Raw genomic sequence first — 25,124 nt, 5'->3', positions numbered from 1 at the left:
TACCTGGCTAACAACCATAGTTTACCTGGCTAACAACCATAGTTTACCTGGCTAACAACCATAGTTTACCTGGCTAACAACCATAGTTTACCTGGCTCTGGCAATCATCACCTCAGCATCCTGCTTGTAAAGATGTCTGTAGACGTAGACCAAGCTGTGGGGTTTCATTTGGGAAACCTGAACCGAGATGAATCTGGTTCATATCCGCAACACTCACCTGGGGTGGCAGGAAAACGATGATAGCAGGCAGCCACAGGACTGCATCATCCGGTGAGACGCTGCGTCCCGCTCACTACGTCCCCTAGCGTCGCACATGATTGAAGAAAATAATCTGTGTGAGGGAAGCAAAATTCAACACAGCACCGGTCCTTTCCCCCAAAAACAGGAAGTGGGAACGATATCGCATAGAGTGAAAGCACTTGAAGTACTCCACTGTCTGGACAATATTGAAAGTCTGGCGGAGTCCGTATTAACGTTAGTGTTTTTACGCAAAGAGAAATTCAACCAAATAGAAGATTAATGTCATTTAGTGGAACGCAAAACGGCGGGTGAGTTGAAAGAACGTTGCGTTATCACGGTGCATTTGACCACAGACTTGCCCAACACTGACTGAGCAGCACAAAGCTAGCTAGTTAATTTGTAATGGCGGAGTGCTTGTAGCTAACTACGTGGGGTATGCTTAGTAGCCAACGTTGTAGGTAGCTAGCTGTCGCTACCCAGTTTAGAAAATTGTTGGTTATATAGCTAACTAAGAGCGCCGTTGGGTGTTACGTCTATTTTTTTTTAAATCGATGTGAGTTGGTTACCTAGCTATCGATTAGTTAGCTCGATAACTTGTTTTGGTAAGTTACATTAGCTAACTACGTATGGTTGCTAGTTAACTAACGTTAAGCACAGCGACTTGAACAAAACTGTTGGATAACTAGCTAGCTAACGTTAGCAAGTCAACAACATTAATTTAATCCACAAAGTTAACATTAATTGTAACGTTAGATGGCAATGACTAAACTAACTTGTTAGCCTACGACCTCTGAACCCTGTAATTGATGTGGTCATTTAAGGGGCAACCTGCAGTTGCTACATCCATTTATTATTTTTTACTTCATGATTTCCTGATTGTAATAATTTAGTTAACCTAATTTCAGTTTGACAAAACAAGCAGGTACAGTGTGTAGAGAATCATTGTACCATCTAATCCCCTGTGAAATATATTTTCCATAACCAAAAATGTATTTTCAGCTGTTTGAAGCTGGGGTACAAAACCAAATGTAAAAGACAAAAACAAAACTTAATAACGGGAAGCATAGAAAATCTACTGCTTCTTAGATTTGACAAATCTATAACTAGCATGCATTTAAAAAAAAATGTTTTCCCCTGTTTTCTCCCCAATTTCATATTATTACGTTTTACGATCTTGTCTCATCGCAACGGACTCGGGAGAGGCGAAGGTCAACTCATGCGTCCTCCGAAACATGACCCGCCAAACTGCGCTTCTTAACACCTGCTCGCTTAACCTGGAAGCCGACCACACCAATGTGTTGGCGGAAACACTGTTCAACTGATGACTGAAGTCAGCCTGCAGGTGCCTGGCCCGCCACAAGGAGTCACTAGAGCACGATGAGCCATGTAAAGCCCCCGCGGCCAAACCCTCTTCTAACCCGGACGATGCTGGACCATTTTTGCGCCGCCCTGTTGGACTCCAGGTCCTTAGACCGCTGCGCCACTCAGGAGGCATATAACTAACATGTGAAATTAGTCGGTCACCCAAAAAGTTTAGCTCAACTGACATACAACATCAGAACCCAAAATATACCTTTTTTTTTTTTACCACATGGGAGTAAAACCAAAAGTATATGTAAACAAACACTGTTTTTTGCCACAAATGGTTAACTTTTTTTATTGTTATATCATAGATGGTCAGTTTTTGCATCCATAGCTCTGTCAGAGTTGTTAGGCCTTCGTTTCTCCAGCACCGATCCCTCCAGCTTTTTACAGAAACGGTTGGGGAGAGGCCTTGTGATTGCTGCTTTTGCACTGCCCTCCATTCTCCCTCTGCTTCTCCCATCCCTTCCACTTACCATTGCCCTCTTTTTCTCCCTCCGTCTTTCACTACCCCTCCCCCTGTCTCTGTTCCACTTCCCGCTCCCCTCTTTGTTCCTCAGGCGCCGTAGTAAATGGGACCAGCCGGGCCCAGGTCCTGGTTCAGACCAGATGGGGGAGGCGGAGGCAGCTCCTACAGGTGCTCTGGACGCTGCAGCTGCTGTGGCAGCTAAGATCAACGCCATGCTGGTAGCCAAGGGCAAGCTCAAGCCCTCCCAGATAGGACCCTCTGGACCATCTGGACCCCCAGACAAGGTAATGGTCAGGAAACCTCTTACACTGAAAACATTAGAAACGCTTTCAGTCTCTCACCTGTAATCTGTCTTCTCTCTGTCTTCGTTGTCTGTCCCTCTCTCGCCTCCAAATTCTATAATCCCCTCACTCTTAATCTCTCTCTTTTTTTAGAGATATTGTTGTAAATGTTAGCATGCGACACATAAAAATGAATCTTTGTCATCACCAGGTTGTGGGTGCAGGGAAGCCCCAGCCTCCTATGAAAGCGAAGGATGACCTGGTGGTTGCGGAGGTGGAGATCAACGACGTTCCTCTCCCCTGCCGGAACCTGCTGACCCGCGGACAGACACAGGACGAGGTCAGAGTCCATGACATCATTGTGATCTTTAGACCCATTGATTGACAATCTGGTCAACAGTCAAACTTACTGCTATGTTTACCCAGCTCTTTCTCTGTGTGACACGCACATGTACAGACTGGATCAGTGTCATGTAAACCAGTATGGGACTGAAAGTGTCTCACTTGAGGATAGTAAATGACCAGCTTCTTCTTCATCCTATTATGTGAAGATCAGCAAAGTGAGCGGTGCTGCTGTGTCCACCAGGGGGCGATACATGGCAGCAGTGGAGAAGTACAAGGCTCCACAAGGGTGAGTCCTGCTTCACACCTTTATTACCACACTGCTCTACCAAGGATGTTACTGGTATTTACTTTTCTTTATACAGACAAGTGGATCTGTTGTCTGATTGCGTCATACAATCAAGTCTTAGGCTACTGCTTAGACTGCTTCTCTCTCTGTCGTCAGGGACCGACCCCTCTATCTTCACGTCCAGGGCCAGACCAGGGAGCTTGTTGACAGTCAGTACATTTTTATTTACCTCACCTAATTTGATTAAGATTATCACCATTTATGATCACCAGGGTCCTTCTTTCCTGACTTTCTATGTTGTGACGATCCAATCTCTCTCCAGGAGCTGTGAACCGCATCAAGGAGATCATCACTAACGGAGTGGTGAAGGCGGCCACCTCCTCCTACAGCGGAACCGGAGCCACAGTCCCAGTCTACCAGCAACACAAACCCCAGCCTCCCTCACTGCCTCCCATCAACCACCATCACAGACCACACTTTCAGTCTGGGGTAAGCAGTGTTTTCCACAAGTGCATAGAGTAGCCAGCCAAATAGAAAAAGTAGCCAGCCAGGGCAGTTTTTTAATTTACTGAAAATGAATGAATTAGTTGTTTGGGGTATGGCCTAGGCTTATATGATCAGGACTATTTTCTAAGTAAGGGAGCGTTTAACATGTCTTCTCTTGAGATTAAAGTCTTATTTACAGTGACTTTAGTCCCGACATCTTAGGAAAGGAAACCTAGGGAATCCTTTGGTTTATGTCACCATGGACATGCAGTATAACCACGCTGTAGCTGTATGATTTATGAATGGCAAAGGGATATAGGAGATTTATTTTTCTTTTTTTTCTTTAGTCAGTTTGACACTTTTTATAAACTAGTCAACACTTGCTGTTTAGTTGTCAATCAAAGCACAGTAAATAGTCTACTATGCACCACGACTCCATGTGGCTGGCTATGTGAAACACGCAAAGGAAAATACTGTGTCCTCTACGCGGGGAGTTACCTCGCCCATCCGCTACGTGGGGCGTTACCTCATCCATCCGCTACGTGGGGCGTTACCTCATCCATCCGCTACGTGGGGCGTTACCTCTTCCATCCGCTACGTGGGGCGTTACCTCGCCCATCCGCTACGTGGGGCGTTACCTCGCCCATCCGCTACGTGGGGCGTTACCTCGCCCATCCGCTACGTGGGGCGTTACCTCGCCCATCCGCTACGTGGGGCGTTACCTCGCCCATCCGCTACGTGGGGCGTTACCTCGCCCATCCGCTACGTGGGGCGTTACCTCGCCCATCCGCTACGTGGGGCGTTACCTCGCCCATCCGCTACGTGGGGCGTTACCTCGCCCATCCGCTACGTGGGGCGTTACCTCGCCCATCCGCTACGTGGGGCGTTACCTCGCCCATCCGCGACGTGGGGCGTTACCTCGCCCATCCGCGACGTGGGGCGTTACCTCGCCCATCCGCTACGTGGGGCGTTACCTCGCCCATCCGCTACGTGGGGCGTTACCTCGCCCATCCGCTACGTGGGGCGTTACCTCGCCCATCCGCTACGTGGGGCGTTACCTCGCCCATCCGCTACGTGGGGCGTTACCTCGCCCATCCGCTACGTGGGGCGTTACCTCGCCCATCCGCTACGCGGGGCGTGCAAATTCACTAGCATCATGCTCTCTCCTTCCTCTGTGTAAAGAAATTAGACTGCAACCAACCACAGTGCACACAAATTGTACTGGGAGGCGGGACAGACAGCACATTGCGTTTCCCTGTCATCGCTTGCTTTGTGACTGATGGGCACCTATCCTATCAATAGATCACTAGAAGATGCATATCGTTCACTCTATCCACACGGCGGACTAGGGATTGAAATGTTTAAATGGAAAGTAGCCTAGTTAATATAAAGTGGAAAAAGTAGGTGGCTGAAAATGAGTCTGTAACCGGCTGATTTAGCTGATGGCTGACACTAATAAGAAAACAGAGTTTGTGTGTGTGATTGTCGCTCAGTGTGTGTCAATGTTATTTTATGAGTGTCAATGTCATTGATGAATCTTTAAGACTCACATCCATATCCTTTCAGATGCACTATGTGCAGGAAAAGTTGTTTGTGGGTCTGGAGCATGCCATCCAGGGCTTCTCAGTGAAGGAGAGGGTGGAAGGGCCAGGCAGCTCCTACCTGCAGCACATCCAGGGTGAGACTGGGGCCAAGGTCTTCCTCAGGGGGAAGGGATCAGGCTGTCTGGAGCCCGCCTCTGGGCGAGAGGCCTTCGAACCGATGTACATCTACATCAGGTAAGTCTCATGGACTAGACTCGTGTTCATCTGTATCAACTCAGAGAGGGCCTTGAACTCATGTACATCTACATCAGGTAAATGGCAGTATTAATGGGGGAGTAAAGTCCATGTTGATTTGTATTAGCTCAGAGACACAGCTTAGACACCAGGCACACATTAACTCCTCTCTCTTCCCCAGTCATCCCAAACCAGAGGGCCTTGCTGCAGCTAAGACCCTGTGTGACAACCTGCTGCAGACGGTGAGTGTCTAATGGTTTGCTGACTGGCACTCTGTTCTCTGTACACTGCTCTACTTTCACTTAAATCCTGTTTCAAGCTGTCCCATGTGAAGTGTGTTGTATTATGTAGCTGGGCTCTGTTTGCCATGTGGATCTGTGACTGTTCTCTCCTCCCTCCAGGTCCATGCAGACTATTCTGTCTTCCTCAACCAGATGAGTGTCATGATGCCTACTCCCGGTACAGACTCTGGCTGTCTTTCTCTTTTACAGCCTCTACAATGTGTCAACATACTGACGTGTTCCTCTTCCTCTCCTCCTCCAGGCTTTATGCAGCCCCCCATGGCCAATGGGATGCCCCCCCAGCCCCCTTACTACCCCCCATCGGGGTACCAGCCCAGCTACCCCCTCCCTGTACCTCCCCCTCAGCCCATTCCTCCCCCCTACGCTGTCCCCCCTCCCATTCCCCCTGGGCTGCCTGCCGGTCTCCCCCCTCCCACCCGGTACGCCCTCCCCCCTGCACCTGTCACTTTACCACAGGTAAGACTGGTCAATCAGATTTAGACTTGGAACTATAATACAGTAGATTAAGACTATTACATCCGAGTTATGAAACTAGTTGAAAAACATTTTCTTGATAGGCTGTATATATGATGTATTCAACATGCATTACATCCAAGTTGTTTTTTTCTGTCCCCAGACTCTCCCACCTCCTTTCCCACCCGCTGCTCCGGTTCCGCCCAAAGCTCCGCCTCCTGTAGTCTCAGCCAATCCGCCGCAGAAAAGACGCTTCACGGAGGAGGTGCCAGACGAGAGTGACAGCGGTCTGCTGGGATACCAGGTGATTTCCCATTCTTTTATTCTTCCACCTCGTCCAGTCTGTCTCTTCTGCTTCTGTTGTCTTCCTGTCTTTTCTTATCTTCTGTCCATGTATCTGATATCTGTTCCTCTTTCTGTTAGACTCAATTCATTATGATTCTCACTGTCTCTTGTCTGTAATTCTGTGAGTCCCTGTCTGCATTCTATAGAAAAGGTTTGCTTGTTGAATGGGTCTAAGTGTCTGTTCTGTGTCAACTTGTTTTTTCCCTAGTAGATCTTATGGCGTTCATTGAAAAGCATTGTAACCATAGCTGTTATTATCTGAGTCCATGTAGTATTGGATTTATAGAACTTTCAGATTCTGGAGATTCTGGAAAGGTATTGTTGGATAATCATCAAATGTACTTCAATATATTGAAATGAGTGCAGGTACGATATCAGTATCATGGCAAGGAAACAAACATGAAACGGATGAACTTCTTTAGGAAAACGGCCCTAATGTTGGAAACAACCATCGTTATGTTGTCCCCCAGAGTCATTAGGTTTATTTTCCAGGCTATAGCACATCATGTTTTACATACAGCAGGTTTTTAAAGGACCAAAGTGTTTGGTCTGCTTCCTGTTTTAATTTTTGCCCTGGAAAATATATCGCAATACTAGTTTCTTCACAGGCCTAATTTAAATGTGTCCTCTTGATTTAATGAAATGTTACTTTAATACAGTCCATTCCTATTTTTGGATTATGTGCAATCAGAGCATGCATAAACTTAAAATAATATTTTTATTCTCAGCTGCTTAAATAAGGTGTAGTGAAAAGGAAAACGTTTTGGAATAATAACTTTGCAGTTCAGTTCCATTCAATAGTTTAGATAACTACATGCTTGTAGGCCTACTATTAATAATAGTGATTTAGGGGAGGATGTGTGCTAATGCGCCTGTGTGTTTTTCTGCTCATAGCATGGACCCATTCATATGACTAATTTAGGTGCAGGCTTCCCTGTGGGCAGCCCCGGCCCAGAGGCTTCAGGACCCACGCCACCGAGTTCCTCCGGGCCGCCGAGGGAGAGGGACAGGTACGAGATGGGGGGCGACAAGTCGCTCTATAGCAGTGTCCTTCATCCCAGATGCTGGACACACCGTGTGTGCAGGCTTGTGTTTGCTTGTGATTGATGTTCTGCAACACTGACTCCTTCCCTCTCTCTCCTTCCCTCCTCCCTCCCTCCCTCCCTCTCTTTCTCTCCAGCAGTAGGCAGCTGATGCCTCCACCACCCATTCCAATGAACGGAGGCATGACACCCAAGATGGAGGAGAGGAGGCTGCTGCAAGGCCCCCTGGGTAAGGGCCCCACCCCATGTAACCCCCCTGACTCCTCCCCATCCATGGCCTCAGCCCCACCCCATGTAACCCCCCTGACTCCTCCCCATCCATGGCCTCAGCCATAAAGCACGCTGCCCACCCCCCCGGACTCTTGGCTGTCAGTAGTCAGAGTCAAATAGCATTTTGCATGCAGACATGCTGTTCTCACACGTGACAGAACAGGTTCTAGCAGATTACATCAGACAGGCATAGTGTTCCTCGATAAGTTCTGCTTTGAAAGCCAGTCAGTTCGGAATCAAGAACTGGGCAACGCTTCGATCCCCCACTGCCTCAGGTAACTCTGTTGTTGATCCTAAGTCAACCCCTAGCCCTAGGCACTGTGTAGGCCTGAGAGTATTTTATAGGTGTAAGCGATATGTAGACAATTACAATTGGCCTGTAGAAGAGTACGGCTGAACTATTACCATACTGCTTACACCTGGCATCTCATCTTGTGACATCTAGGAGGTGTTTAGGGATGGATTTCAGATTGGGAGTCCCCCTCTGTCTAGCTGGTGCTGTCCCCTCGCTGCCCGTCCTTTTCTGATGACGTCATCAGACAGGAGTGTCTGTGCCCGTGTTTGACTCCCTCACTAACAAGATTCTCTCTTTTTTTTGTGTTCTTTCTGTGTTTTTCTTCTCTTCCATGTCTCTCTGGGTGGGATGCCGGATGGGGGTGGGGCTCTTCTCCTGTGGCGCTGTCCTGCATTGTGATTGGACGGCCCTAACGCTGCCGCTCCCCACCGACCAATGACTGCCGCTGCTGACCCATGCCCCTCCTCCTCTACCTAACTCACCCCTCCTGCCAAACACAATGCAATCTATTAACTTTCTCTCCCTATCTGTTGGTAAAACAATTGACTTCCAACTGTTGTTTTTGAAACCATTGTGCTGGTCTTTGGTTGTGTTCTTTCTCTTTGTGTGTATGTCTTCCCTCTCTCTCTCCTGCACCCCTCTCCTTTCTCCCTCATTCCTCCCTCTTTCTCCCACTGTTTTTCCCTCTCATCTCTCTCAGATCCCTCAGTGAAGAGGATGAAGACGGGGCTCGTGGCGTACGCTGGTGACTCCTCGGACGAAGAGGAGGACCACTCCACCCCCAAAACCTTGGGGGCAGGTAACCATGGTAACGTCGCTGGGGCAACCCACTCCACCCCCACGTCATCCTCGGGCTGGACTCTGGGGTACCGCTGTCCCCCTCCGCCTCCCCAACGTGCCAAAACACAGCAGGCACAGTCACAGCAGCCCATGCCCTTCTGGATGGCCCCATAACACAGGAGTATTAAACCTCATACCCTCCCCTGACACCTAGGGCCTTTTGGAGGGTGCCAAAATGAAGATTTTACACCCCAAACTGAGCCCCAGTCCCCCCTCTTCCCCTTTCCCTTGAACCATCACTCCTACCTGCTCCTCCACTTGATATAATTTATTTTGTGATGACTTAGATTTCGTTAAAACAGTTTTGCCATGTGCTCAGCAGTAAAGCAGTGTGTGTGTGTAAAATGGACTAAACAGACCGGCTGGCTGATACAAAGAGAACAGACTGAACCAGCCAACCAGGCACAACAGACTGGATATATGGTGACAAGCAGCAAGATGCCCCAGACTTCCACACAGATTCAAGTGTACTCTGAACTCTGTATAGGAGAGACAGCTGAGGAACAGACACAAATGGAGGGTAATAGTGCCCTGTTTTTGGTTGATTTGGACGTGTCCACTCCTGGTTTTACTAGTGTAGAAAAGCACTGAGGTAGAAGAGATTTCAATGCATTCTAAATTATTTCTTTGTCAAAAAATATATTTCCCCCATCTCCATTTTCTTTCTTGGTCCAAATCTTAATCAAATCTCTCTCTTCCTTGAGTACAGATCATATAAATATGCTTGTTGGACTTTTATAAAATGCAATTGACTCAACTGTTCTAATGCTTTTGTGGAATAAATTAGCATTATCTCTGTGTATGAGAGTTTTATTTCAAGACTAGTTTGACAGATCATGCAATAGAGAGAAAATGGGTGGTTTTACTGACTAGCAGGTGTGAATCTCCCATGGTCTTTAACAACCCACAATCTGAATCAACTGCCAAGAAATCATATTTACTTGTTCTATCACACATTCCTTGGCTATGTTCTCAAAATATTACACGAGGACACCTGTTAAATGTCCATGTATTGGTTCAACACCACCAGTGTGTATAAAGAAGGGGACTGAGCCCAGTAGACTACATTAGATCTGAAGAGACATTGTTTCAGAATGAGGGGTGTTGTAGCTCTGCTGGTGTTGCTGCACTGCCTGTCTGGGACATGGGCTCATGGAGAGAGTAGAGGGGACAGAGAGAAGGATATCACTGAACAGGGTCACAGTGAAGGATGAAAGACTGATGCTGAACAGTTGACCACCTAGCCTGACATTGCACTGAACTGAAGGTGCTGAGAGACATGGTGGTGGAACAGAGTGGAGCTGAGGAACATGGTGGTGGACCAGAGAGTGGAGCTGAGGAACATGGTGGTGGAACAGAGAGGAGCTGAGGAATATGGTGGTGGAACAGAGAGTTGAGCTGTGGAACATGGTGGTGGAACAGAGAGTGGAGCTGAGGAACATGGTGGTGGACCAGAGAGTGGAGCTGAGGAACATGGTAGTGGAGCTGAGGAACATGGTGGTGGACCAGAGAGTGGAGCTGAGGAACATGGTGGTGGAACAGAGAGGAGCTGAGGAATATGGTGGTGGAACAGAGTGGAGCTGAGGAACGTGGTGGTGAAACAGAGTGGAGCTGAGGAACATGGTGGTGGAGCTGAGGAACATGGTAGTGGAGCTGAGGAACATGGTGGTGGAACAGAGAGGAGCTGAGGAATATGGTGGTGGAACAGAGAGTTGAGCTGTGGAACATGGTGGTGGAACAGAGAGTGGAGCTGAGGAACATGGTGGTGGACCACAGAGTGGAGCTGAGGAACATGGTAGTGGAGCTGAGGAACATGGTGGTGGACCAGAGAGTGGAGCTGAGGAACATGGTGGTGGACCAGAGAGTGGAGCTGAGTAACATGGTGGTGGAGCTGAGGAACATGGTGGTGGAACAGAGAGTGGAGCTGAGGAACATGGTGGTGGAACAGAGAGTGGAGCTGAGGAACATGGTGGTGGAACAGAGAGTGGAGCTGAGGAACATGGTGGTGGATCAGAGAGTGGAGCTGAGGAACATGGTGGTGGAACAGAGAGTGGAGCTGAGGAACATGGTGGTGGATCAGAGAGTGGAGCTGAGGAACATGGTGGTGGAGCTGAGGAACATGGTGGTAGACCAGAGAGTGGAGCTGAGGAACATGGTGGTGGAACAGAGTGGAGTTGAGGAACATGGTGGTGGAACAGAGTGGAGCTGAGGAACATGGTGGTGGAACTGAGAGAGGAGCTGAGGAACATGGTGGTGGAACAGAGAGAGGAGCTGAGGAACATGGTGGTGGAACTGAGAGAGGAGCTGAGGAACATGGTGGTGGAACAGAGAGAGGAGCTAAGGAACATGGTGGTGGAACAGAGAGAGGAGCTGAGGAACATGGTGGTGGAACAGAGAGTGGAGCTGAGGAACATGGTGGTGGAACAGAGAGTGGAGCTGAGGAACATGGTGGTGGAACAGAGAGTGGAGCTGTGTATCACTAAGACTGAACTGCAGTTCTACAAGAACAAGGTGGAGGAACTGGAGAGAGAGAACACAGGTCAAGTAAGACAGCTGTATCTAATGTGATTACATTGTATTGAATTCAACAGTTTCTTTGTATGATATTGTAGAATTGCAGGCCAGAGTGAGAGCCAGGTTGAGGAGCTGAAGACAGAGCATGCAGGTAATGTAAAGATTTAAAAAGACAGTATGTAAAGAGAATGTTATATTTGGTCCAAATCAGACAAGGAACAGGTTCCCAAAATTGTTCCTATATTAGTAATTTCAGCCCAAGCAGCTAGAGGTTGCTGGCTTACACACCAATCTACATGTATAAACACACATGTCCAATGGGACCAGATACAGACACTGAGTCCAACATCACTAACAGACTGCGCCAGTGTCTGGTGGCTTTGAGAGACTGACCGTGTTGATTTATCTGTTATTCCTCTGATGCTGTTGTCTTCAGTGCTCCAGTGAGAGGAGTACATGGACTTTGGTTTGTTCAAGAATGACCAGGGTGTAATGTGTAATGGACAGTACAATAGTCATGGAAGGTGACAGTATCTCTCCAATTCTGGGACTCTAGAACTGGAGGAGGGGGACTTGGTCTACATGCGTCTCCCATCAGGCTAAAGGATCTATGATGATTCAAATAAACACAGCTCCTTCAGTGACTTCCTGTTCTTTCCTATGTGAGATGAACACCACAAAAGCTGAAATAAAAAGTCCAATCTGTTATAACATTCCATGAAACATTATGACGGTAAAATAAAATGACTTAATGTCTTCTGTTCTGTTGACGTTTGACTGTATTTACTTGGATATAGATTAATGTTATTCAGCTCAGTAGTTTGGGTGGAAGGCAAAGGGTCAGCGTTGGGGGGTTAGAGTGGTAATATATTTATTGTATGTAACTACAGACAATGAAATAACCGTCCAGATCAACAGTCAGTTTAACTGACTAACTGACTAATCAATTACGATGCTAAAGTGAATGTTTGTTTAATGATAACACTAGCAGCCCATTTAGCCTATTAAAGCTATACTGCTCCCATATTGATCTGTTACACCTATCCATCTACTAACCGACATACAGGCCGGTCAGTATCACCAAACACAGACGGCAAACTTTAAAGGTACAATCCTGAGTTTGTGTCAGCCCAACAGCAGCCCACCCACTTGGTTTGGTGTAAAGCTTAGAGATGGGTCTAGTCCTGCTTGGTAACATTATTCCTAAAAAAGTTTCAGAAGTTGCACCTGTGCTTGTAGTGAAGAGATGCACTACACGGCAGTTTGGAACTCAGTAGGGAGTGTTGAAACTGAGGGCAGACACTTTTTACACGCTACACCCTTCAGCACTCGGCAGTCCCGTTCTGTGAGCTTGTGTGGCCTACCACTTAGCAGCTGAGCTGTTGTTGCTCCTAGACGTTTCCACTTCACAATAACAGCACTTACAGTTGACCGGGGCGGCTCTAGTAGGGCAGAAATTTGACAAACTGACTTGTTGGAAAGGTAGCATCCTATGACGGTGCCACGTTGAAAGCAGTTCTTTGTGTAGGTGAAGAATATAAATGACTGAGTAATGTGTACATGTTGAAGTTCCTCCCTGGTATATCCGGAGAGTTAACTTCCTTGTAATTGCTTGAATAAAATCTTAACTTGAAAATGAGCCCTGCCTGATCCTTGGAACAAGTTTTTCTTCAACAGCATACACAGAGGACAGGTGTAGAAAAGCACTATGCCAGAGTGCCGGGATTAAGGAGGTGACAGGAGTGTCAGGGAGGGAAACAAAATATGTCCCTCATACACTCACACACACCTACACTCACACACACTCCACATCTTGATTCTGGTCTCAGGACTTTCCCTGGGGGGTGTGACCAAAGGTTATTATTAGTGTCTGTCTCATCTCTCTTTTTATCTCTCTCAATCTCCTGTATCCTTCTCATATCTCTCCTTCCCTATCTACTTTCTCCTTATCTGTCTGTCTGTCTCTTTGCTTCTCTGTTCTGTCTTCATCGGTTCATCTAATCTGTCTTTTTCTCTCATCTGTTTTCATTTGTACTTCACTCTTACTTTTGTCTCTGCCACTGTCCTTTTGTTTTTTCTGTTTTCTCTTCCCTCTGTTTACTTTGTCTGTTCTGTCTTTCTCACTCTTATATTAGTTCTGTCTTCCTCTGCACTCCTTTTTGCTCTGTCATTAGTTTCTGTCTCCTCTCTTCAGTCATCTTTCCTTTTCCTGTTTCACTGTTTGTGGACTTTATCCTCCCTTCTTCGCTGTCTTCTTTACCTACGCTGCATCTTCCTCTCCCCTCTTTTCCCTTATCTTCTTAATTCCCTCTCTCTGTCTCTCTGAGTTATGGGGAAGACAGAGTTGTACTCTGTGTATAAGAGCTTTCTGGACTGTCTCTGCCTCTCTGTGAGTACCCATCTGCATCTTCCCTCCTCCTCCTCCTCGTCTGCTTCTCTCTCCCATTGTCTCCTTTCCTTCTTTCTCCCATCCCCTCCTTTCCTCTGCTATGCACTGTTCATATGTTCACTGCCTTTTTCTTAATGTTTGAATTCATTTAGTTGTGTTTTGTGAAGTTTGATACAGCTCAGTTTTATTCCTAGCAACCCTTCACTCTCTCTACCTGTGTTCTGCCTCTCTACCACAACTCATAGAGAGAGAGTCTGTGTGTGTGTTCATTCAGTCTGTAAGCCACCCTCTAAGTCAGAGAAAGTTGCCCGCTCAGCACTCTCTCTCTCTTTCTCTCTGGCTCTCTCTTTCTCTCAGCACTCTCTCTCTCTTTCTCTCTCGCTCCCTCTTTCTCTCAGCACTCTCTCTCTTTCTCTCTGGCTCCCTCTTTCTCTCAGCACTCTCTTTCTTTCTCTCAGCACTCTCTCTCTTTCTCTCTGGCTCCCTCTTTCTCTCAGCACTCTCTCTCTTTCTCTCTGGCTCCCTCTTTCTCTCTGGCTCCCTCTTTCTCTCAGCACTCTCTCTCTTTCTCTCTGGCTCCCTCTTTCTCTCAGCACTCTCTCTCGCTCTCTCTTTCTCTCAGCACTCTCTCTCTTTCTCTCTGGCTCCCTCTTTCTCTCAGCACTCTTTCTCTTTCTCTCTCGCTCCCTCTTTCTCTCTGCACTCTTTCTCTCTCGCTCTCTCTTTCTCTCAGCACTCTCTCTTTCTCTCTCGCTCTCTCTTTCGCTCAGCACTCTCTCTTTCTCTCTGGCTCCCTCTTTCTCTCAGCACTCTTTCTCCTTGTGATGTTCTGATATTAATAACAGTCTTAGAATGTAGATGGAAATAGTCACAGAGCTGCTCCATGCAGGCCAGCCAGTCACATGACATTTCTCATTTAGGCCCGTAATACCAGGACAGGACAGGAGAGGGTTTAGGGCTCCACTCTACTGTATGTACAGATAACATAGTCCACTACTGATATAGTTCACTAGTGCATACTCTGTTTAAGTGCAGTTCAGTTCCAGGTGGCAGTCCCAAGTCATTACATTCATCAGGAATGGACTGTTTTCTTAAAGAGTTAGGAGGAGCCTGTGGAATTGGATAACATCATCGGGGGCTTGCAACACTAGTCCTCAGCTTACAAGCATTTTAGATTATTAAGCAGCTGTTATGTCAGCTGTGTGTGTGTGTGTGTGTGTGTGTTATTGAGAGGCCCAGTCCAACTATGCTGATGACTTTTGCCCTGTTGTCCCCTCCTCTAAACCCTTGACCCCTGACCTCTGACCCCTAGCGGAGCAGCAGTGGGGGGCCAGGGAAGAACGAGAAGGACCCTGACGATGGTCACCTGGGCTACCAGAATGGAGACGTTCTACAAGAGAGATGTAGGTTATGTTTACCTTCTCATCTACTAGTCCCTCCCACTATCCTCTAGTCTTCACACATTGAAAAGACAGGATAGGTGAATGTTTTCGAGCCCTCTCATAAAAGAGACTCCTCTACTTCCCAGTCTTTAATTGAATCCCCATGCCTCCATCTCTTCGTCTTCCCCATCAGATGAGGTTATCAGTCTGTTGGGAGAGGGCACCTTTGGGAAGGTGGTGACGTGTGTGGACCAGCGCAGGTATGAGAGGCATTTATAAAATACACATGCACACTCGTCGAGCATCAGGTGGAGCGTGTGCTGGTTGTTAGCTAGCTGTTCTCTCTGTCTCTCTCTCAGGGCTGGGGCACGTGTAGCTCTGAAGATCATTAAGAACATGGAGAAGTACAGACAAGCTGCTAAACTGGAGATCAATGTCCTGGAGAAAATCAACGAGAAAGACCCACACAACAAACAGTACGGAGTCTGATGAACCAGTAGAAAGTTTGAGAAGTTGTTTCCCTCACCTTCTGTGGCTTTCTCTTTACCCCCCCCCCCCCCCCCCCCCCCCCCCCCTCTCGCTCTCTCTCTCTCTCAGTCAATGTGTTCAGATGCTGGACTGGTTTGACTACCATGGTCATGTGTGTATATCCATGGAGCTGCTAGCCCTCAGCACTTTTGACTTCCTGAAGGAGAACAACTTCCTGCCGTACTGTATGGATCACATCCGCCAGATGGCCTACCAGATCTGCCTCGCTGTCAACTGTGAGTGTGTCACACACATATATGTATGCCCATGTGCATGCTGGTAGCTCTCCAGAACCAGGGTTGGTGGTGACTACTTCCATAGACTATGACATTACTTACCAGGGATTGTTTCGTGTCTGGTTGACCAGAAGAGGGTGCTGGTTCATTGATGTAGCTCAGTCTACAAGCCTAAAACTCAACTCTGGGCCTCAAAGTCATTTCCACTGCTTTTTTCATTGTTCCCCTCTAATCAGGGACTGATTTAGAGCAATTAAGTATCAGGTAGAAGAGAAAAGCAGCAGGCTCCGGACCTCGTAGGGTCAGAGTTGAATACCGCTGGTCTACTACATACTGTAGAGGAGCTATGGGCAGCAAGTGCAACGCTGGGCAGTTTCAACTTGGCTGTCCAGGTATTATCATGATGGATGCATGGTTTATCTGTTTCCCTCTGCAGTTCTCCATATCAACAAGCTGACCCACACTGACCTCAAACCTGAGAACATCCTGTTTGTCAACTCTGACTACACCATCACTTACAACGCTGAGAAGGTGAGAGGGAGGGGGAGGGCTTTATCCTTCCTTCATCACTCTCTTCTTTACCTACGCTGTATCTGGGTGTTTCTCCTTTGGGCAAAAGACCCTCCTCTGTCCTCTCTCCTCTGTCCTCTCTCATCTGTGACCCGGAAACCAATGAGTGGTCGAGGAGTGTGTCAATTTATTAGTAGGCAAAGAAGAGTGTCGTCCCCTCCTCGATAGCCACTTTTCATTGAGGATACTCATGTCTACAGTATCCTACTGCAGAAGAGTTTTGACATCTGCCACACCCCATTTGAAATATACCACACCCCATTTGAAACATACCACACCCCATTTGAAACATACCACACCCCCTTTGAAATATATATAAAAACATGCACACTTTAAAAACAATATGCTACTGTATTGTATTGTTTTAACCATAAACTGTTTTGCATCTTAATTTGTTTTGATCACTTTAAACATTTATTTTGGGTTCCACCCCTGTAAACGTCATTTGAGTGGAGAAGGACCGTCTCATTTCAACCAAGCACATTTTCATCCACGGTCACTCTCCTTGTCGATTATCCTAGATGAACTTTTACCTTTTTCAAAATGAGGCGAGAGAGGACATTACTTACCAGGACGGAGGATAGAGGACGGAGGATAGAGGACGAAGGACAGAGGGCGGAGGATAGAGGGCGGAGGATAGAGGGCGGAGGATAGAGGACGGAGGATAGAGGACGGAGGATAGAGGACGGAGGACAGAGGATAGAGGACGGAGGATAGAGGACGGAGGATAGAGGACGAAGGACAGAGGACGGAGGAGAGAGGACGAAGGACAGAGGGCGGAGGATAGAGGACGAAGGACAGAGGGCGGAGGATAGAGGACGAAGGACAGAGGGCGGAGGATAGAGGACGAAGGACAGAGGGCGGAGGATAGAGGACGAAGGACAGAGGGCGGAGGATAGAGGACGAAGGGCGGAGGATAGAGGACGGAGGGCGGAGGATAGAGGACGAAGGACAGAGGGCGGAGGATAGAGGACGAAGGACAGAGGGCGGAGGATAGAGGACGGAGGACAGAGGGCGGAGGATAGAGGACGAAGGACAGAGGGCGGAGGACAGAGGACGAAGGACAGAGGGCGGAGGACAGAGGACGAAGGACAGAGGGCGGAGGACAGAGGACGAAGGACAGAGGGCGGAGGATAGAGGAGAGAGGACGGAGGAGAGAGGACGAAGGAGAGAGGACGGAGGATAGAGGACGAAGGAGAGAGGGCGGAGGATAGAGGACGAAGGAGAGAGGGCGGAGGATAGAGGACGAAGGAGAGAGGGCGGAGGATAGAGGACGAAGGAGAGAGGGCGGAGGATAGAGGACGAAGGAGAGAGGGCGGAGGATAGAGGACGAAGGAGAGAGGGCGGAGGATAGAGGACGAAGGAGAGAGGGCGGAGGATAGAGGACGAAGGAGAGAGGAGGGAGGATAGAGGACGAAGGAGGGGGGAGGGAGGATAGAGGACGAAGGAGAGAGGGCGGAGGATAGAGGACGAAGGAGAGAGGACGGTGGATAGTGGACGGAGGATAGAGGACTGAGGATAGTGGATGCAGAAGGTGAGCATATCTAATTGATAAAATGCCAGTATCTTCCTTTCCCCTCCTTTCTTCTTGTCTTCTTCTTTCTCCCCCCCTCTCTCTCTCTGTGTCCCCCTCTCTCTGTGTCCCCCCTCTCTCTCTCTGCCCCCCCTGTCTCTGTCCCCCCCTATCTCTCTCTGTCCCCCCCATCTCTCTCTCTGCCACCCCCCTCTCTCTGCCCCCCCTCTCTCTCTCTGGCCCCCCTCTCTCTCTGTCCCCCTCTCTCTCTCTCTCTGTTCCCCCCCTCTCTCTCTGTCCCCCCCTCTCTCTCTCTGTCCCCCCATCTCTCTCTCTGTCCCCCCCTCTCTCTCTCTCTGCCCCCCCTCTCTCTCTGTCCCCCCCTCTCTCTCTCTCTGTCCCCCCCTCTCTCTCTGTCCCCCTCTCTCTCTCTCTCTGTTCCCCCCCTCTCTCTCTGTCCCCCCCTTTCTCTCTCTGTCCCCCCCATCTCTCTCTGTCCACCCCCCCCTCTCTCTCTGCCCCCTCTCTCTCTCTGTCCCCCCCTCTCTCTCTGTCCCTCCCTCTCTCTCTGTCCTTCCCTCTCTCTCTCTCCGTCCCCCCCTCTCTTTCTGTCCCCCCCTCTCTCTCTCTGTCCCCCCCTCTCTCTCTGTCCCTCCCTCTCTCTCTCTCTCTGTCCCCCCCTCACTCTCTGTCCCCCCTCTCTCTCTCTGTCCCCCCTCTCTCTCTCTGTCCCCCCCTCTCTCTCTCTGCCCCCCCCTCTCTCTCTGTCCCCCCCACCTCTATTTCTCTCGCTCTCTCAGAAGCGGGATGAGAGGAAAGTGAAGGATACAACAGTAAAGCTGGTGGATTTTGGCAGTGCCACGTTTGACCACGAACACCACAGCACCATCATATCTACACGCCACTACCGCGCTCCTGAAGTTATTCTGGGTAACCTACACACATCACACTCACACACTCTAATCTTGGACTATTGGCTAGCTGAACATTTGTTACTGTTCCAACTCAGAGCTGGGCTGGAGTCATCCGTGTGATGTCTGGAGTATCGGCTGCATCCTGTTTGAGTACTATGAAGGCTTCACCCTATATCAGGTACTGTGTGGACGTGTGTGTGTGGACATGTTTAACTATACTTGTGGGCACCAGAAGTCCCTACAAGAATAGTAAACAAACAAACATTTGACCAACTGGGGACATTTTGTTAGCCCCCACAATGTCAAATGCTATTTCTAGGGGGGTTAGGATTAGAGTTAGGGTTAGGAGTTAGGGTTAGGATTTAGGGTTAGTTTTAGGGTTATGAGCTAGGGTTAGGGTTAGGGGTTAGGGGTCAGAGTTAGGGTTAGAGTTAGGGTTAGAGTTAGGGTTAGAGTTAGGGTTAGAGTTACGGTTAGAGTTAGAGTTGGGGTTAGAGTTAGAGTTAGGGTTAGTTTTAGGGTTATGGGTTAGGATTAAGGTTAGTGTTAAAGTTAGGTTTTGGGGCTAGGGTTAAAGTAAGGGTTAGAGTTACGGTTAAGGGTTAGGGGTTAGGGAAAACAGGATGTTGAAAAGGACTGAATTGTGTGTCCCCACAATGTTAGTTACAAAAGACTGTGTGTGTGTTTGTTGTTTGTGTGATACAAGTGAAAGTGAAGTTGGGAGTTTATAGCTTCTGCTGACCAGTGTTTGTGTTTGTCTCAGACCCATGACAACCAGGAGCACCTGGCCATGATGGAGAGAGTACGGGGACCTCTCCCCTCTACGATGATCTGCAAGACCAGGTAACACATGATGACAGTTACACACATACACACTCCTCACAGACACACATACACACTCCTCACAGACACACATACACACTCCTCACAGACACACATACACACTCCTCATAGACACACATACACACTCCTCACAGAAACACATACACACTCCTCATAGACACACATACACACTCCTCATAGACACACATACACATACACAGTCCTCACAGACACACATACACACTCCTCACAGACACACATACACACTCCTCATAGACACACATACACACTCCTCACAGACACACATACACACTCCTCACATACACACATACACACTCCTCATAGACACACATACACACTCCTCACAGACACACATACACACTCCTCACAGACACACATACACACTCCTCAGACACACATACACACTCCTCACAGACACACATACACACTCCTCACAGACACACATACACACTCCTCATAGACACACATACACACTCCTCACAGACACACATACACACTCCTCACAGACACACATACACACTCTTCACAGACACACATACACACTCCTCACAGACACACATACACACTCCTCACAGACACACATACACACTCCTCACAGACACACATACACATTCCTCACAGACACACATACACACTCCTCATAGACACACATACACACTCCTCACAGACACACATACACACTCCTCACAGACACACATACACACTCCTCACAGACACACATACACACTCCTCACAGACACACATACACACTCTTCACAGACACACATACACACTCCTCACAGACACACATACACATTCCTCACAGTATCCTTCTCCACCTTTAACATAAAACATGGAATGGAGAGAGTCTGTCACTTCCCTTTAGGGTTTGATTCAGTGGAGGCTGCAGAGGGGAGGACAGGCTCATAATAATGTCTGGAACGGAGTGAATGGAATGGCATCAAACCAGATGTTTGATGTATTTGATATCATTCTACTCATTTCGCTCCAGCCATTACCATGAGTTCGTCCTCCTTAATTATGGTGACACCAATCTCCTGTGGTTTGATTGGCAGTCTCCTTATGCTGATTGACAGCTTCGCTGCACAGTGGAGGCAGGCCTAGTGGCAGTGAAACATGCATTATTTATGTAGAGCACACTGTTTTAACTGTAGCATAACATTACACACACACACATACTCTATCTATTACAGTTTTATTTTTGTAATGCTGTAACTGAAGATTGTTGTTGACACTTTTGTTTATGAGTTGTATAAACTGTTTATTAATCTGTACTGTTGCATTTGCTGAGAGGTGGCTTTAAGGCAGTGCTGAGAGGTGTCTTTAAGGCAGTGCTGAGAGGTGTCTTTAAGGCAGTGCTGAGAGGTGGCTTTAAGGCAGTGCTGAGAGGTGGCTTTAAGGCAGTGCTGAGAGGTGGCTTTAAGGCAGTGCTGAGAGGTGTCTTTAAGGCAGTGCTGAGAGGTGTCTTTAAGGCAGTGCTGAGAGGTGTCTTTAAGGCAGTGCTGAGAGGTGTCTTTAAGGCAGTGCTGATAGGTGTCTTTAAGGCAGTGCTGAGAGGTGTCTTTAAGGCAGTGCTGAGAGGTGTCTTTAAGGCAGTGCTGAGAGGTGTCTTTAAGGCAGTGCTGATAGGTGTCTTTAAGGCAGTGCTGATAGGTGTCTTTAAGGCAGTGCTGAGAGGTGGCTTTAAGGCAGTGCTGAGAGGTGTCTTTAAGGCAGTGCTGAGAGGTGTCTTTAAGGCAGTGCTGAGAGGTGGCTTTAAGGCAGTGCTGAGAGGTGGCTTTAAGGCAGTGCTGAGAGGTGGCTTTAAGGCAGTGCTGAGAGGTGGCTTTAAGGCAGTGCTGAGAGGTGGCTTTAAGGCAGTGCTGAGAGGTGTCTTTAAGGCAGTGCTGATAGGTGTCTTTAAGGCAGTGCTGATAGGTGTCTTTAAGGCAGTGCTGAGAGGTGGCTTTAAGGCAGTGCTGAGAGGTGGCTTTAAGGCAGTGCTGAGAGGTGGCTTTAAGGCAGTGCTGAGAGGTGTCTTTAAGGCAGTGCTGATAGGTGTCTTTAAGGCAGTGCTGAGAGGTGGCTTTAAGGCAGTGCTGAGAGGTGGCTTTAAGGCAGTGCTGATAGGTGTCTATAAGGCAGTGCTGATAGGTGTCTTTAAGGCAGTGCTGATAGGTGTCTTTAAGGCAGTGCTGATAGGTGTCTTTAAGGCAGTGCTGATAGGTGGCTTTAAGGCAGTGCTGAGAGGTGGCTTTAAGGCAGTGCTGAGAGGTGGCTTTAAGGCAGTGCTGATAGGTGTCTTTAAGGCAGTGCTGAGAGGTGTCTTTAAGGCAGTGCTGAGAGGTGGCTTTAAGGCAGTGCTGATAGGTGTCTTTAAGGCAGTGCTGATAGGTGTCTTTAAGGCAGTGCTGATAGGTGTCTTTAAGGCAGTGCTGATAGGTGTCTTTAAGGCAGTGCTGAGAGGTGGCTTTAAGGCAGTGCTGAGAGGTGTCTTTAAGGCAGTGCTGAGAGGTGTCTTTAAGGCAGTGCTGAGAGGTGTCTTTAAGGCAGTGCTGATAGGTGTCTTTAAGGCAGTGCTGAGAGGTGGCTTTAAGGCAGTGCTGAGAGGTGGCTTTAAGGCAGTGCTGATAGGTGGCTTTAAGGCAGTGCTGAGAGGTGGCTTTAAGGCAGTGCTGAGAGGTGGCTTTAAGGCAGTGCTGATAGGTGGCTTTAAGGCCGTGCTGAGAGGTGGCTTTAAGGCAGTGCTGAGAGGTGGCTTTAAGGCAGTGTGTTGGTGTCTGTCTGCATGAGACCCTTCTTCCAGAATGGTGTGAGTTACTTGTAGGGCTGTTGTGATCCAAATGTGTGTGTTTTCCCTTCTCTTGGCAGTACTGAACATAAGCTCAGTCTGAAAGTCAACATACGGTGTTAATGTGTGTGAATCAGGATAACATTAAAGTTGAGTGAGACCTCACCGGTATATATCTGAGTGTAGAGAGAGACACTGAAGGAGGAAGTGTGTGTGAGTCAGTGTGTGTGTGAGTCAGCGTGTGTGTGTGTGTGTGTGTGATCGACTATTAGTTGCATGTTTTGGAGAGGCTTCTGTATTCTCATGTGTTTGAGTGTGTGAAGCTCACAGTCTCTGTGTGTCTTGTCAGTGAGAGCAGTCTCAGACTGAGTCATGGTAATTCACACACACTAACATTAGACAGCCCTGTTATTGTACTGGTCTGAACGGAATGACCTTAGCACATCCCTGACCTGTGCGTGTGTATGAGAGAGAAAGAGGGAGAAACAGAGTGTGTGTGTGCGTGCGTGTGTGTGTGCGTGCGTGTGCGTGTGTGTGTGTGTGTGTGTGTATGTGTGTGTGTGTGTGTGTGTGTGTGTGTGTGTGTGTTCTGGTCAGGCTGGCCGCCCTTCACATGCTGGACACTGATCCACAGTGGAATCCCTTAAGAAGCTCAGACAGCAGTGATTCTGGAAGCTCCAACACACATACACCACAGGAGGTTGGTGGCACCTTAACTGGGAGGACAGGCTCGTGGTAATGTCTGGAGCGGAATACGGGGAATGGTATCAAATACATTAAACACCTGGTTTCCATTTGTCTGTTCCAGCCATTATTATGAGCCGTCCTCCCCTCAGCAGCCTCCACTGACATACACACTTTGCACCCTGCTAACCGTCCACCTTCCTCCTGGCTATAAATGGACTCACTACCACTCCTGCCCTACTGGACTCCTTAATGTCTTGCTGTCCCATGTGTCCCTGTACTCTGTCTTACCCCCTTCCCCAGCCCCCCCAGACCCCCCACCCTCCTTATGTTTGCTTGAGGTTTTTTGTCATTTTCTGTCTGTTGTCTCTCTTCTTGATTTCTCTGTTGTCTCTTGTCTTATTATTATTATTATGTTGTTGTTGTTGTTTTGTAAAGTGTGTTGTGACTTTGTTAAATGCACTTTAAATAAATTCAGATTTAATTTGATTTTTTTACAAACACATTACACAGTTTGTATAACATCTATCTTTATCATGAAAGATCCCATGTAACTACTATTCTCCTAACAGTAGTTTCTAAGTATTATGTCCCTCTAAAGACACTGTAGTGTCCCTACCCAGCATCTGTGTGGTACATTGAAAGGTGTTAACGTTGCCCGTTGACTTATCTCACCCTCTGTGGCAGTAGGATGTCGTCAGTTTCAAATTTCTCCCCCAACGAGTATAATTATTGAAGAGCTGGTCCTAAATCTGTGCATAAGGATCTGTGACAGAGGGACTGTGGGTTCTCTCCTCCATCTCGTTAAGGAATTAATGGTGTCCTCATCTGTCACAAACCAAGGCCCAGGGGGTTGGAGGTGAAGAGGGGGGAGGGGAGAGGGGAGGGGAGAAGGGGGAGGGGAGAGGGGAGGTTGGATTGACTGGGAGATGGCGAACCTTGGGGGCCCCACACACACACTCTCTCCCTCCATTCCCCATGTCCTGTCTAATATGTCCTGGCTGAGCTTGAACTGTACAGATCTACTATCTTAATTTCATCACTATGTTGAGGCAGAGCATCTTCCTGCGCAGCAGGAAATGCAAACTGGTAGTGTGTTCAAGGTTTAAAAAGGCTTCTAAAGTTTGTAATTCCCATTTAAATATGTCAGATTTGATTTGCCCTAATGTCCAATGTATTAATCCCTACAAAATTGTCCATTAATTATATAATACCACATAATAACTCACATTTCCTGATGCTGCAGGATCATTTTCCTGCTGTGAGAAACTGGTCAAATGAAGATACTGTAGCAATTCCTGATGCAGCAGGAGAAGATGAATGGACACCAAGCCAAAGGGAACAGCTGGCCACCTGATGTCCTTCTCAAAGGTTCTGTCACAGTTTTATGTCTCCTTTCGTTGTGTTTTTAGTTTGTGTAATGTTATAGACACACACATCTACCCATACACACACCTACACACACATACTCGTGTGCATTCCTGTCACACATCCTAGCATGCCTGGCACTAGCCACACGGCTAGTAAACCAGACTGTCTGTGTCCTGACAGCTACTCTTTCTGTCCGTCTCACAACAGACCTGAGATAAACAGGGGTCATATGTCTTCTTTCACTGCTCTCTACTCCCTCACCATCCCTCCATCCATCCCTCCATCCATCCCTCCATCCATACCTCCATCCATACCTCCATCCCTCCCATACCTCCATCCCTCTATCCCTCCATCCATACCTCCATACCTCCATCCCTCCCATCCCTCCATCCATCCCTCCCATACCCCCATCCATCCCTCCATCCCTCCCATCCCTCCATTCCTCACCATCCATCCCTGCATCCCTCCCATACCTCCATCCCCCATCCCTCCATCCCTCCCATACCTCCATCCCCATCCCTCAATCCATCCCTCCATCCCTCCCATACCTCCATCCCTCCCATCCCTCCATACCTCCTCCCCTCCATCCCTCCACCCCTCCTCCCCTCCATCTGT

At 48.1% G+C, this 25,124-nt stretch overlaps 2 protein-coding genes across 3 annotated transcripts; both read left to right on the top strand.

The window, feature by feature from the left end:
* Positions 1–316: 316 nt before the first annotated feature.
* Positions 317–9,595, top strand: LOC139388544 (KH homology domain-containing protein 4-like). Of its 2 annotated transcripts, none has more exons than XM_071135268.1 (14): positions 317–548; positions 2,163–2,355; positions 2,564–2,692; positions 2,904–2,983; positions 3,140–3,192; positions 3,306–3,472; positions 5,036–5,247; positions 5,429–5,489; positions 5,649–5,706; positions 5,791–6,005; positions 6,166–6,306; positions 7,242–7,357; positions 7,528–7,619; positions 8,656–9,595. In XM_071135268.1, exons 1-14 carry the CDS (start codon positions 520–522, stop codon positions 8,907–8,909), a joined length of 1,800 nt encoding a protein of 599 aa, XP_070991369.1. In that variant the 5' UTR covers positions 317–519; the 3' UTR covers positions 8,910–9,595. The 2 variants fall into 2 exon arrangements, with proteins under 2 accessions (XP_070991369.1, XP_070991377.1); XM_071135276.1 differs by having other exon boundaries at positions 378–548; positions 7,531–7,619.
* A 1,612-nt stretch (positions 9,596–11,207) lies between these two features.
* Positions 11,208–24,465, top strand: LOC139405984 (dual specificity protein kinase CLK2-like). Its single transcript, XM_071148443.1, has 10 exons — positions 11,208–11,339; positions 13,674–13,698; positions 15,274–15,340; positions 15,440–15,556; positions 15,678–15,844; positions 16,281–16,375; positions 18,728–18,857; positions 18,937–19,019; positions 19,605–19,684; positions 24,385–24,465. The coding sequence occupies exons 1-10, from the start codon at positions 11,208–11,210 to the stop codon at positions 24,401–24,403; spliced, it is 915 nt and encodes a 304-aa protein (XP_071004544.1). The 3' UTR covers positions 24,404–24,465.
* Positions 24,466–25,124: the final 659 nt, after the last annotated feature.

This window comes from Oncorhynchus clarkii, chromosome 3 (genome assembly GCF_045791955.1).
Source record: "Oncorhynchus clarkii lewisi isolate Uvic-CL-2024 chromosome 3, UVic_Ocla_1.0, whole genome shotgun sequence".
Lineage (NCBI taxonomy): Eukaryota > Metazoa > Chordata > Actinopteri > Salmoniformes > Salmonidae > Oncorhynchus > Oncorhynchus clarkii.
This window is presented reverse-complemented; position numbering and strand designations above follow the sequence as displayed.